Here is a 14,654-nt window from a genome sequence, read left to right on the forward strand (position 1 = left end):
TGCTAATGCAAAAGTCAGATCAAATATGTAATTTAAGCCACTGACTCTAATCATGGTTTTAAACTGCTGCATTTAAAGTTAATCTGCCCTAAGGCAGGCAGTAAATTGTAACTTAAAAACACTATCATTTTTAGACAGCAAACATAACAGGTGCGCAAAATCTCCCATGACATTTGTACTGATTTTATACTTCTATGATAAAAATACAGCACCCAGCGTAGAATAACATGATTCAAACAAAATCTAGCATGCACTCAAATCAATACTTTTAATAAGTCTGTTTGCTAGTAGAAAGAACTTATGTTACTTACTGCTATTTCTCTGCATGCAGACATAGAAATTCCAGTACCTTCTATTTGCTTTAAAGCGTAATCTTTATCATCTTTCCTGTGAAAGAAGAAAAGAAGTTTTTTTAAAAAATTGCACCATTAATTCAAATTGTGCTCTTCACCACCATTCACAGGACAGTTTCTAATTAATACAAATTCTGCATCTTATTTTCTTTTGCTTCTTTACTAGTTTAATGTCTGGATACCCAGCTAAACCATAAACTAACCACCTTGATAAAGCTAAAATGTAAATTTGCTCTCACTACATAAATAGGGTTTTTTTAAAAAAATCCTTTTTTAAACCCAATGATCAATATTTCTTCTATTCCTTCCTTCTCTTCTTAAGAAGAAAACAAAAGCAAACGTTTAGTACAAACTAGAAATAAGTCTAGCTAGGGCTACATCTCCCATAAATGCATTACCCTGGGACACAGTAAGTGTTCCCCGTGTTGTAATGAATTCTTGAGTAGCCCGGAAGCAACATCACAGTAACATCTTATCTTTTCTTTCCTCTAGGTCACAAAAAGTGCCCTAAAATTTTGTTCCTACCAAAGTAATAAAACTAGAAAGATTAATGAAAAAAACGCAAGGTCTCTCTGCATCTGAAGAATCCAAAGAAATGTTTGTTCAGCTTCAAACATGCACAACACTTAAAAACACCACCATTCCCCCATACTTTAACCAATATGTACCTTACAGTCATTTATTTAAAATGCAAACCCATTAGTAACTCCAGCTACCAAAAGCAAATGAGGAAGAGATACACTGCAGCAAAAGAAGACATTGAACTCTTGCCCAACCTCAGTCTCAAAGAACTCAAGAGTTGGAGATGGAGTGCTCGTCCTTCCCACTTGTGGGCTGGCATCCACAGCACTCCTGGGGGACACGGCACTTAACAGTACTGCCTTCAGAATTTGGAGCATTCATATAGCCCTGAATCTCCAGGTTACACAAGAATCCTTATTAACTTTTAATGAATCCATCTTTCACAGCTGTGAAGAGCCAAGCTGAAAAAAAAAAAACCAACTCAAACTTCCTAAAGGCAAATAAAACTGCAGTTAAGCATTTAAAACATACGCACTTGTTTCCTCCAGCTCTCACTAAATATTTGCAAGGCTTTGAATTGCTGTATTCCTACCTGAAACACACACTTTCCCCTATTCATCGCTACCTATTTAATCTCTCAAATTATCAGGTCCCATCCAAGAGATTTTTCATGGGGTTCAGAGACAACCCACTGTTAGCAATAACCTTTCAAAACAGAGAAGAGAGAAAAAGTGGGAGATTAATGGACAAAATCTGAACACAGTTAATGAGGAGGAAGAACAAAACAGCAAGTGGGCGAGAGCAGATTTCAGTAAGAGGGCAATTAGATGGATTCAGCAAGATAAAAGAGGGGAAAAGATACAGGATCTGACACAAACAGGAAAAAAAAAAAAAAAAAAGAGTAGGGAGGACAACGACACAAGGCATTAAAAAGCTTCCATATAATAAAACCCTAAAACTTCCCAGCCTGGCAAAGAAAGAGCCAGTGCTGAGAACAGACTCATACATGGCCAGAACCAGGTGCAGGCAGGAAACAAGTTCTCCCTATTTCTCACCTTAGAGGAAAACAAGTTGCATAAAGCCCAAAAACAAGAAACCATCACGGTGTTAAGCATGTAATTGAGGTGTGCAACTCATGATGCCAGAATATTGTAGGGATCAAAAGTATAAACAGATTTCAAATCAAATTACACAAATTTATGGAACACAGGGGAGTTACGTACTCCTTCAAGAGCAACTACTGAACATAACCCCAACCTGCTTTCCAGCACAGAGATTTCCTATGCTGCTGATGGAAAAAGATACAGGGAAATTTTGTCAGCTAAAAATAATTTTACCCTCTATCTGCCTTAGCTAGCAATGCCTTGCGGCTGTTACTGCATAGCAATATGAAGCAAAATGGATTGGACTAGAGGTTATTCTCATTGCCCTATGTGCTCATCTACTTAGTTTTGAAGGTGTTTGGAGAGATCCCTATTTCATGAGAAGTGCTACCACACAACAGCTACTGTTAGAAGTATTTACCACCAACAGAATACAAAGCAAAAAGGGTCAGACTAAAGGTTATTCTCATTGCCCTGTTGCTTATCTGCTTAGATTTCAAAGTATTTGAAGGAGAATTCAGTATAACGAGAAGTGCTACCATACAACTGGTATTATTACAAGCATTTCTGCTAGCACTGTCTACAATGAAGCCTGTCTTACATTTAAGATTGTACAACTATTTTTAATTGGTCAAATTTTTGCCAAACTAAGTCTGGACGAAAATTTTCCATACCAGATGGCAGACTTTCTCTGGAAATTTTTAGAAAAAAAATACTTCAGCTGTTTCCTAGAACAAAACTGGAAGAACACACTTTCAGTTGTGTATGTTATCTCTTCTACAATCATTGCTTTAATGTTGAAATTTGACAGGGTGGTTTAAGAACGTACCATTTGTTCTCCTCAATACAATGGATGAAGAAAGATGTCTCTTAAAATTAACCTCACATTAAAAGGCTGTTAAAGAGTCAAGACCCAAAGATCCCATGCCCAACCTTGCTCTGCCCTGAGAGCAACCGAGGGCTGTGGGGAATTAACCACTCGCTCATTTGCTCTGCCCAGGTGCTGCATGCAGGAACCAAGAGCAAGTGCCCTCTGCCCTGTCCTCAACCTACCCATGCAGTTGAGAGGAAATATAAGCATGGTAAAAAGAAGGAAAAGAAATTAAAAAGCCTTCCAAGACTTAAATTCTCTGAATTGTGCATGCACAGTTGAGATACAAAGCAGCAAACCAATTAATAACCCTCTCTAACATCTGTTCTACACTGAGGCTGGTAACACACCATGGCTACCCATTATACCATTAGCACCAGCTTTTCCGCTAACAGAAGTAGGAAAGTCCTACTTCTACCTCCGAGTCAAGCAATGATTTCTTTACAAAACTTACTGTAATTCCTTGGGAGCCAAGGGAAGTGGGGGAAATAACTTTTAAAGAGAATGATAAGAGTTTACAGAAGTGTTTTGAAGCCAAAAGGAAAGCCAGAGTAACCAAGCTTATTTTACACAACTTCCAAAAACATTTTGCCAATAGTCTGTTTAGAATTGTCAACACAGCCCAAACTGCTTCCCCATGATTTTGGATATGGGCAATTTCCTTCTCTGAAGATGAAAAGATGTTCAATGACAAGAAAGAAAAAAGCAAACAAGAAAAAAAGAAGGGAAAAAAAACCCCTGATTATAAACATCTTCCACAGCCAACTGTTGGTAACAAAATTGACCACTTAGAAGGAAGGAATTTAGTTGAATTATGCTTTGAGTCTTACTGTGCCCTTAAAATGCAAGCTGCTAACAGAGAGGTCCTGTTGGGAAAACCAGTCCACTTTCTCTGCTGCCTGGGAATGAGACGTTAAGTAACTTCAGCAGCTCCTTCACCTACCAGCAGGCTTAGAAAACCTGGTCAATCTGCAAACTTATTTTCATACCAATATATTCATACTTCCCTGCACTTAAGTAGGCTGGCATCTTCAGCACAGTAATACTCCCCACTAGTAACAGGCAGTTGTGAGGGCAGTAAGAGTAAGAAAACTCACTTCGTACATGGCTGCTAGAAATATTGTAGTCACGTGCAAGCTACATAACCCTGTGTAAAAGTGTCATTTCCTCAGAGGGACAATATTAACATCAGAGATATAAACTTGAAAAAAAATGGGTAGCTGCAACATAACTTCCAGAGGACTTTAACAACAAGAATAAATATACCTGCAAAATCACCATAAGAGACCATAACTATCTAGTTTCGTTCTTACAGCTTGAATAAACTAAAACCAAACATGCCATCTTTAAGAGAATTAAGCTATTACTATAATGCTGCTTCCAAATACTAGTTTTTTTAAAGTTCTATTGAATTTGAAAGTACAATGGCACAATAAGAAACATTCACTCTATCTGGAAAAAAAAAAAATCAAAAGGAGTAGAACAGATGCCTGCTGAATGCGAGCACGTTGCAAAGCTTTAGTATTAAAATGCCTGGTATTTCTACCCTTTATTTAGAAGGATACTTTAAGCATAAATATGTTCAGCAAGTGGGAGAAAATATCCTACACATGGAGAAAAAGGAGTCTTATTACATAAAAGGCAGTTTTAAAAAAATCAGTTCTACTGGTATTTCATCTCATATCGTACAGTTTGCAGAAAAGTATTGGCACAATGCTATAGTATATCCTTTATTCAGATCACTAGATGAGTTTAAAATTCAGTTGAGCAATAAAAATAGCATAATAAAGTACCAAAGCCTTAAAATCAATGGTAATAATTCTAAATTTACATTACAGTTACAAAGATATTTCAAATTTAAAATTAACTGGTCACAATTTAGGAATAATTTTGTCTTTACAAACAAGGAAATGTAAAACTTGACTGCAGTTAAACATCTGAGGGAAATAGGCTCTACAGTCTTACAACTACCACAGGGAACTATAAACGCAGCATCTCTTCTACAGAAAACTCTAAGGAATCTGCTAATTGTTTATGGTTCTTATTCCCTAAAGAATACAAGTCCTGATAATTAAAAGGTAAGCCTACCAATAAAACACATGTGGTTTTTTTTTTTTTAATTCTACCCTTGAGAACTCCATTAACATCAATAGTAGTTGAAGTAACACATCCTGATTAAGCACAACTGTCTCACTATTGCGGGAGTGATTCTGCCACAGCAGTACTAACTCAAAATTCCTGAAAGCATTAAATACAGCATTTTGATTTTACTAGCAGAAAATGAATTTGTGCTGTAGAGCACCTAGATGGTCACCAAGTAACTCCAAGCCCTAAACTGTACAACATGTGTAGAGTAGCCCATCTCTATTAACAGCAAAATATGGACACAAACTTTCTTACATGCTACGGAGCCAGGTAAAGCAAAAAAATACTAAATCTTTATTACCTACCAGAATGTCAAGCAAGAAAATAGATGAATCTGAGGTTTTATTATAGTTTAAGTATCAGAAAAGTGTTCAACAGAAAAGATTTAAAATACAAATGAAGAGAAAGATAACATGGAGTTAAACTCTGGCATTCCAGTTAGTTTTCTTTGTCTCTCCTCCCCTATACATTTTAGTGAAATTTGTAACAAATACATGGACGCACTCCACAAGTAGATTTGAGATGGAAGGAAGAACTTAGCAAAACACACTGCTATAGGTTAGAATATGAAAATAAAACACTTATGACAGCAAATTGTAACATTTAGGAGACCTGACATTTTCACTTTGTGGCATCAACTCCTGCCTCCTACCCCAAGTCACAGCAGTGTTACTTTTTGGTTTTGTTTTTACATCAGACTTTTAAATAAATTAAAATCACCCTAGTCACACATGATATCCAGTGAAGTCTATTGGAAGAAGTAGTAATTCAGTTCTTTGGAAGCACAGTGAATGCACAAATGCAATTTTTGAAGCTGAAAGATTTTATACCTTTATACTAAATGCCAATGCTGTACACACAGCAAACACCTAAATACACACCAAAACAGTAAGTTGTTTTCTAGAAAGCTCATCAAGATGAGGGCAGACTGGTACCCATTCAAATGATGACTTGGAAGAATAGAATTACTTCTGTTTTCTCTTCCAACACCACATTCATGGCACCAAAGTCTTGCCAGAATAAGATATTTATACCAGGAGTTCTATTTATTTTTGCATTTTGTACCTGCTGTCAATCCAGAAAATGGGTGGAGAACCAAGTGACCAAGGACACAAAAGAGGCTGAGATTCTCAGTGCCTTTTTGGCACTGACTTTCACATCACAGTCCACTTGCAGAACTACCACGTTCCCAAAGCTATTGGCACACTCCTGGTTAAAGGAATTAGAGGCAAACCAAATTAGGGACAACTTCAACAAACTGGACACACACGTAAGTCCATGTGACCAGGCTGGCTGCATTCAAGAGTGCTTAACCAAGCTGGCAAATGTCATTGCAAAGCCATCTGCAAAAGGTCATGGTGAACATGGCAGGTTCCTGACGACTAGAAAAGGGCAAGTATCAGGACCCTCTTTGAGAAGAGCAAAAAGGTTCAATGATATTATAGGCCAATCAGCCTAACCTCAGTCCTTGAAAAGGTTATGCAGTGAACCCTCCTGGGAAGCTATTTTCAGGCCCATGAAAGAAAAGATATGACTGGGAACAGCTGGCAAGGATTTTCCAAGAATGAGTTGTGCCTCATTAACCTGATTGTCCTATACAACGAGAGGACTAGCTCTATGGACAATGGAAAATACTGGATGTTACCTTGGCCTTAACAAAGCTTGTGACATGATCTCATAGTATAATCATAGCCAAATTAGAGAGCTTGGACAGCCTAACTACAGAACAGCTCTAAAAATCAATTGGACTGCCAGACTTAATTGGTTGTAATCAATGGTACAAATCCAACAGGCTGCCAGTTACTAGTACATGCCTCAGGGGCAGATACTGGGGCTGATATAACATCTTCATTTACAAATGGAAAACAGGATGAAAGGCATCCTCAGCCAATCCACAGATTATGCTAAACTGGGGACAATGGTTGACATACCAAGGAACTGAGCAGCTATCTAGACAGACCTCAGACAGGAAGAATAGGCAGACAAGAACCTCAGAAAGTTCAAAGACAAGTGCAAAGACCTGTCCCTAGTTTGGAATAACCCCACACAACTGAACACACTGTCAAGTGGGTCGAAAGCAGCTTTACAGAGCAAGACCTGAGGGTCTTGGTGGACAAGCTGAACATGACACAGCAATGTACCCCTGTGGCAAAGGGGTCCAAATCCTGGGCTGTATTAGCAAGAGTGTACCCAGCAGGTGGAAAGAAGCAACTATTCCCCTGTGTTCAGCACTGTGAAACTACATCTGGGAGTTCCATATTCAGTTTTAGGCTTTCCAGTACATGAAAGACACTGACATAATGAACAAGGCCAGCAGAGCAGCAGGAATCTGAAGTACATGACACATAAGGAGAGGAGAAAGAGCCAGGTCTGTTCATCCTTCAGAGAAGGCTAAGGAGGGATCCTACCACTGCCTTCAGTTAGGTAATGGGGAGTACAGGGAAGGAGTCATACTCTTCTTGGAGGTGCCCAGCAAACTGGTGAGAAGCAGAAGTCAACTAGCAAAAAGAGAAATTTCAGTTACATAGCATGAAGAAAAAAACCCCATGGCTAGTCAAAAAGTAGAAGAGATTTGACAGAATTCTTCATACTCAGAGATATTTAAAACTCAGCTAGGTAAAACCCTGAAGCAGCCTGAGTGAATTTCAAAGTTAGTCCTGCTTTGAGTGAAAGGTTGAACCAGATACCTGCTAGAGAACCCTTCCAACCTGAAGTATTCTATGTGGGATTGTAAAATGAACTACATTGTTTATGATTCAGTGAGACTGTAAGGAGTTTCACAGCTGTCTAGTACATTCATTATGTATTTTCAAGACACACAGCTAATTCCTAATACTGTTTTCCATGTCTGACAACAGTTCCAGAACTTCACTAGAAAAGAAACAGGGCAATTCTGGATGCATACATACATAACTTTGAGGACCATTTACTCTAAAGAGATTTAAAACTTCATTTTCAATGTAATTTAATTAGCACAAGGACACAACTTTGAATTTTATCTCTTACTGGAATAGTATCTTCCTTTATTCAATATTTAGAGTTTGTCCAGTATTTGCAATAGTAACTGCCTCTTAAAAAAGGAAATCATTCTATGGCTCGTTGTAAAACTAAAGCAATGCACACATACTGGTACTTGTAAGCAGCATAAAAAAACCCCAAAGGTTACATTTTTGTGAAAAAGCCTTTAGAATTATATTTTTCCTCAATAGTATAATTATTGGTATCTGAACCTCCAAATCTTAGTATATCCTATAGATTATTTGTAAGGATGCCACACAAATTAAGAATAAATGCATTCTACCTACTGGATTTCAAGGACTTTCACATAGATTCCATAAACTTCCAACGTGCTTTGTGCTTTGACACAGAAAACCATGGAGACCTAACAAAACTCTTCCATCCCTAAAGGAAGTTGACTTATGTCCCCAAAGACCACTGCACCCTGGCAAGATCTGTATTCTAGACATGGATGCTAGAGCACTGTACTGGTTTTGGCTGGGATGGAGTTGGTTTTCTTGGTAGTAGCTCCTATGAGACTGCATTCTGGATTTCTGACCAAAACCACACTGATTACACACCCGTATTTTAGTTGTAGCTGAGCAATGCTTACACAGTGTCAAAGTCTCTTCTGCTCCTCAGACTGCCCCATCAGCAAGTAGGCTGGGGCGCATAAGAAGTTGGGAGGGGACACAGCTGGGACAGCTGACCCCAACTGACCAAGGCGTATCCTTTATCATACAATGTTGTCCTCGGCAATAAAAGCTGTGGGGAGAAGGAGGACGGGTAGGTATTTGGAGTTATGGGATTTGTCTTTCCAATAACCATTACGAGCCCTGCCTTCCTGGAGATGGCTGAACACCTGTCTGTTGATGGGAAGTAGTGAATGAAGTGTTTATTCTGATTTCCTTGTGTGTGCAGCTTTTGCTTTACCTATTAAACTCTCTTTATCTCAGCCCATGAGTTTTTGCACTTTTACCCTTCCAATTCTCTCTCCCATCCCACTGCAGGGAGCAAGTGGCTGTGAGGGGCTGAGCTGCCTACGGGGGGTAAATCTCAACAAGCACATTCAAGATGCACAGCCTTTAGAACTGAAGAATGCACCAAAGTTTACTCAGGTTTACAGTCACAGTCCAACTGGGTGAGACTGAAAAAGTTTCAAATTGTAAAACATTTAAATGTGTGAAATCCAGTGGTTATCACTGCACACATTTAAATGTACAAAGCTGGAGAAGTATACCTGTGCAGAGTGAGATGTTAACAGTTCTGTGATGATAGAAGGTAACAGCCGAAGAGCAAAGATGATATTCATCAACAGAACATAAATTGTACATGAAAAAATAACAACTTGGTACAAAGGCTGAGAAATTGCATTGTAAGCACATGACTTCCCAGATATTTCCCACATTTTAGGTCTGCCCTGGTCTGACTGAGTGGCAGTGGTTTTTTGGGTAGCAGGGAGGGGGCTACAGCAGTGGCCCCCTGTGAGAAGCTTCTCTAAGCTCCCCCAGCTCCACATCAGACCAACCTTTGCAGTAAGGTCAGGCCAATTAGCAACAGTGGTCACTCCTCTGCAGTAACATATTTAAGAAGGGGAACCTGGCAGAAGTTGTAGGAGTTGTGAGGAGAAGATTTGTGCAGACACCAAGGTCAGTTGAAGGACAGAGGACGAAGTGGGGAGGTGTGCCAGAGCAGAGACTCCCCTGAATGAGGGGAGTCCGCAGGAGGTGAGACGGCAGGGCCGCCCCCCCCGCCCCATGGAGGTGTGAGGTCTGATGAAGCCACAGTTAATGTCTCAACCATCCGGTAAAGAACTCTGGCAAAGGAGAGTGTTTCTATGGAAACACCGGGGCTGTTCATGTAAGGCAGGGAGGTGCAGCAAGAGGAGGGGGTCCTGCAGAGGTGAGACCACATTTTTCGGAGGCTGAACTTCCCTATCTTGAGTGACTCTGTGAAGAGCCAATAGAGAAGCCGTTTTCATGAAAGGTCAAACAACAGTCATACCTGCAGGGAGGGGGGAGTATCTCCCAACAGCCCCCGAGCCCACCGACTCATTTCCAGAAGAATCTGAAGGTACAAACTGCACATGTACCAGAAGCAAGGAGAATTCTAGAAGCATAAACGGTGCATGATAATGAGTCCAAGTGCCCACATGGAGGAGGGGCAAGGAATTATAAAAGGGCACAAGTCAAAGCCCCAGGTGGCTGCACCCCACCAGAATTGGACCCCTAGGCTGGCTGGACCAACAATGGAACCAGGACTGGTGAAATCTTCCTTTTTGTCTCTCTCTCTCTCTCCTCTTTCCCCTTTTCTCTGCCATTCTTATTCTATATGCCCGCATATAAGGCAAGGCTTGTTTGGGCATGTTTGAGGCTTGTCGGGGTATGTTACAAGATCTGCCACTAGTCAGTGTCAGTCTAATGCCTGTTGCAGAGGATGCAAAGATTACTGACAAAGTTTCATGCCAGTTATCTGTTGTGAGTGAATAAAAATGGAGTTGTGTGAACTGAAGAATCCTTGGTGTTGTTTCACCTTAATCCCGACCTGGGAATCGGCAAATCTGAGTCATCCCAAGAAACTGGGATGTGACAGGAGGTCACCGGTGGAGCAGATGCCAATTTGCAGCCTGTGGGCAGCCCCACGCCGGGACAGGTGACTGCGCCTGAGGAAGGCCGGGACCCCGTGGGAAGAAGGCCCCGCTGTTGTAGTTCAGCACTGGGAGGACCCACACACCTGTGGGAGTGACTCATGTCGGAGTTGGTTTGTGGAGGACTGTCTCCTGTGAGAGGGGAACTGCGCTGGAACAGGGGAGCAATGCCAGAAGTTTCCCTGCCCCGAGGTGGAAGAAGCAGCAGCACTGACCGCACCCCATTCCCCACCCCCTGAGCTGCTGGAGGGGAGGAGGTAGAGATATTCTGAGCTAAGGGGTAATGGTTTTAAACTGACAGAGGGTAGATTTATTTTAGAGGTAAGGAAGAAATTCTTTTCTGTGAGGGTGGTGAGACACTGGAACAGGTTGCCCAGAGAAGCTGTGGCTGCCCCCTCCCTGGAAGTGTTCAAGGCCAGGCTGGATGGGGCTTTGAGCAACCTGGTCTAGTGGAAGGTGTCCCTGGCCACAGCAGGGGGGGGTGGAACTAGGTGATCTATAAAGTCCCTTCCAACCCAAACCATTCTATGATTCTGTAATATAATTTCCAGAAAGAGATTTTTCTAAAAATAATTAATTTTCCAAGGGCCACTTGTTGTGGGCTATGTTTTGTGACCAACCAAAAAACACATTTCAGTTATACTGGCTAAAACAAATTGGATAAAGCAAGACCAGAAGATAAACGTTAGCTCGAATTACTGCTTCTTCATTTGACTGGACTTAAAAACACTGATGAATGGGGTAGTCCTATAATATGCATTAAACCTACAGAAAATAGGTTAACATTATCTTCTCTATTATAAACTGCCTGCTATACAACCAAAGGACAACTGTTTTAAAAAGTTCAGATTTATTCAAGCCCAGAGTATTTAAATGTACTTACAACCAGCTTAAAGTTTATCCTATCATAGATTCTAGCTTGTTCCTTTCACAGAAGAAATCTGCCAAAAATCAGATAAAGACCCAGATTCTGCCATGAAAGCCTCTTATGTATTAATAAATTGAGAAAGGATCATGAATAATACGACCCTGTTGGAAAAGCTGGGAGTCCAAGCTACTTTGTCAGGGATTTCAGCTAAAAAGAATAGTTCACAACTATTCTCTCATCTACAAAGTTACCTGCGATAACTTTCCAGAAAGAGGTGAAGAGAATAAAGAACAGTTGGGCGTAGTTAATCTGCAGATGAGGATAAATACAGTTCATAAAGTAGTGTGACTTAGATATTTGTGCTTGCCAGTAGAAGCAGCACCTCACACCCATACTAAATGTGGCTGCTGGCACCAGTACATGCGTTACAGTTTCACACACTTCTAACAGTGCTCACTCCCAAAGGGGAAATTTCAGACTGTATCCATATTTCTACAATTATAAGTGTTATGTTCTACTTCTCTGGCTTCAAACATGAGACATGCAAGAAAAATATGAATCAAAAAATGCATAGAAGCATGTTTAAAAAAATATGTAGTGAGCAACTGCCTAGAATCAGCTAGAGCTGGATCGGGAGCCTGCAAACAATAGGGCAGCCCTGCTGTACCAGACCTCTGCACACAACCAGGAGCAGAGCTACACTGGGCACAGGTTTCAAAGGACCTGAGGCAGTCGCTGGGAAGAGGGAGCAGCCAGCACACTCCCCTGGCAACACCACTAACCACCTCGGGAGTCAGTGCTGGTCTAGACCCACACAACAGCAGCACGGCCCCTGAGGAGCCACTGTCTCGTCCAACAGGTACATGTCCAAGGGCATGTCCTCATTTTCATAGGTGTTACTGATGTGCAGGGGCTCTCAAATGATACTGGTATGTAGCTATTATCAGGAAGACCAGCTACATCTTGCTTGGCTTCACAGAGAGAATATGACACACTGAAATAGAAAAAAAACAGTGTAAGAAAAAAAAAAAAAAAAATCACATCCTTTATCTCCTTAGGTTCCTTTTCCTTTGTATTTAAACTAGAGATCTGCTAGAGTTAACTGTCAAAGACAGCTGGATAGACCTTTCATATGATCCAGAGCAAGCATTCCCATTAATAAATAGAGTCCTTAATTTTATAAAGACATGCCGTAGATTACAGCTACATAGATCCAAGTTTCAATCGATGCACTGTATGATCATGCTAGGTTTTGGTGAGCCTTAGAAGTGTCTGCATAGTCATATCATTAAATTTAAATAAATTGCATAACTCAGAAGTTGACAGAAACTTCATATTTAAATTTTGATTACCCTGCTGTTCTCTCCTTTCCCTCTTCCAGAGAGGTAACAAAAATATATTGCTATCTTAATGCTAGGCAGCTATTATCTTCAAGTTTGTCAGTAATTTCTAGCAGAATTAAATTTTAACTTAAAGGACTAATAGAAATATCGTATTTAAATGTAAATACCAAACAACCTAGCAGAAGAAAAAATTTAAAGACTTATCTCTGAGGTATTATTTCAACAAATTTGTATGGTTAGGGTTTTTTTTTCCTTTTAAAGATATGTACATAATGCACAAAAAAGCAAACAGGTAAAAGACAGCATATTCAGAAGCAGGACGAAAAGCCAGTTTATGCTCGCTCTTGATGCTATTAGCCCCCCTCCTCAGAAACATACATTTTATCCTGAAAGAAAATTATTGCTTCAGCATGACTAAGTCTTGTTAACACTTTAATATGCAATTTTTAGATACAGTATGTTTTAAGACAAAAAAACCTTTTACAAAAGGATAGAAGAGTACAAGGAACACAGTTTGTGACTGAAGCACGTTGCATGGACTTGGATCTAAATTTACAACATGTCATGTGAAAATAAAAAGCCGTATTACTCACCAAAACGCTAACACAAAGAAATTATTGCAGGGGAGATGCACTAACAAAACTGAATTTATTAAGAGTCTAACTTAGGCATTCATACTTTTTCCATCCCCAGAATACTTACAGGACATGGCAAGATGGCTGTGTCAGAAGAGCATCATTATTCTTATCAGATAGCAAGGCTTATGCTGAGAATATCTTCTACTTCAAAACAAATGCTTCAGTAATCAGACCTTATCATGGGTAAAGGAAAGGTCATTTCCACAGCTGGAGGAAAAAACATCAACAGCAAGCCAACAAACACTAGGGCTTCTGAGACAGCTGACACTATGTGGTGAACGGCAATTACTGATTAACTTACTTCCTTTTGTTCTCTGATTTTTTTTTTTAAATTAACACCTTTTGCCACAACATGTAGTTTGGCGAGAAGTTCAAAGTAACCAAGTAAATTCAATGATAACACTGTACATGTAGTTCTTCTGATCTACGAATTTGCTGCTGTCAAAAGAAAAGCCTTTTCTTGACATCTCTGCTTTACTGCTCCTAGCCAGAATATCCCTCCCCTTACACAAGCTCTGATCTGTGTCATACTCCTCCATGACATGATTCATCTCTTGCATTCGGCAAAAAGTTATCCACTCCTTTTTTCCTGGGTTAACAAATAATTCTGTTAGTCTACAGTGGGGTATGATGAGTATCAAAACCAGCGCTACAGTATGTGGTAAGAGCAAAGACAACAAAGGAACTGGTAGAAGACAGATAGAGATGGAGGAGAAAAAGCAAGATGCTGCTCACTTCACTCCCTGCTTTCTGGTGGTGGTGAAACTACAGGGAGTATGGCTGGACGTAGTTTAAAAACAAAACAAAACAAAAAAACAAGCCAACCCCCCCACCTAGCCCTGCAAATAACTCCAGCACAGAAGTTCCACAGAAGCAAGAATCCCCAGGATTTGCTTAAGTATCTTCTCCTCCTTTCTCCCACAAAACTGTAATTTGACAGACAGCCTAAAACCCACACAATTATGAAGACTGTTCCTATGAGGAGACTAGTTGATGGTGGCAATATCCCACTCCAGACTCAAAGCTCCATGCTGCTTTATTAAAGGACATGGCAGTCTTACCAGTATTTTTATATAAAGCAATACAAGAGGTACTTATGTAAATCCTCTATAAAGCAAAAGATCAATGTATTTCATTTGCACTTTCCTTCTCTCAGATTGCTCTTAT

General features: G+C 40.1%; 1 protein-coding gene across 12 annotated transcripts in view; it reads right to left on the minus strand.

Moving 5' to 3' along the window:
* CDK8 (cyclin dependent kinase 8) overlaps positions 1-14,654 on the minus strand; it is a 90,545-nt gene that overhangs the window by 61,365 nt on the left and 14,526 nt on the right. For 5 of the 12 annotated variants that reach the window (XM_074815965.1, XM_074815966.1, XM_074815957.1 and 2 more), the window contains one exon: positions 312-387. In XM_074815965.1, the coding sequence (XP_074672066.1) occupies positions 312-387 (76 nt within the window). Of the gene's footprint in view, positions 1-311; positions 388-1,129; positions 1,337-12,288; positions 12,501-13,551; positions 13,695-14,654 lie in introns of all 12 variants that reach the window. The other 7 variants (XM_074815962.1, XM_074815961.1, XM_074815964.1 and 4 more) reach the window with 3 other exon arrangements.

This window comes from Strix aluco, chromosome 2 (genome assembly GCF_031877795.1).
Source record: "Strix aluco isolate bStrAlu1 chromosome 2, bStrAlu1.hap1, whole genome shotgun sequence".
NCBI lineage: Eukaryota > Metazoa > Chordata > Aves > Strigiformes > Strigidae > Strix > Strix aluco.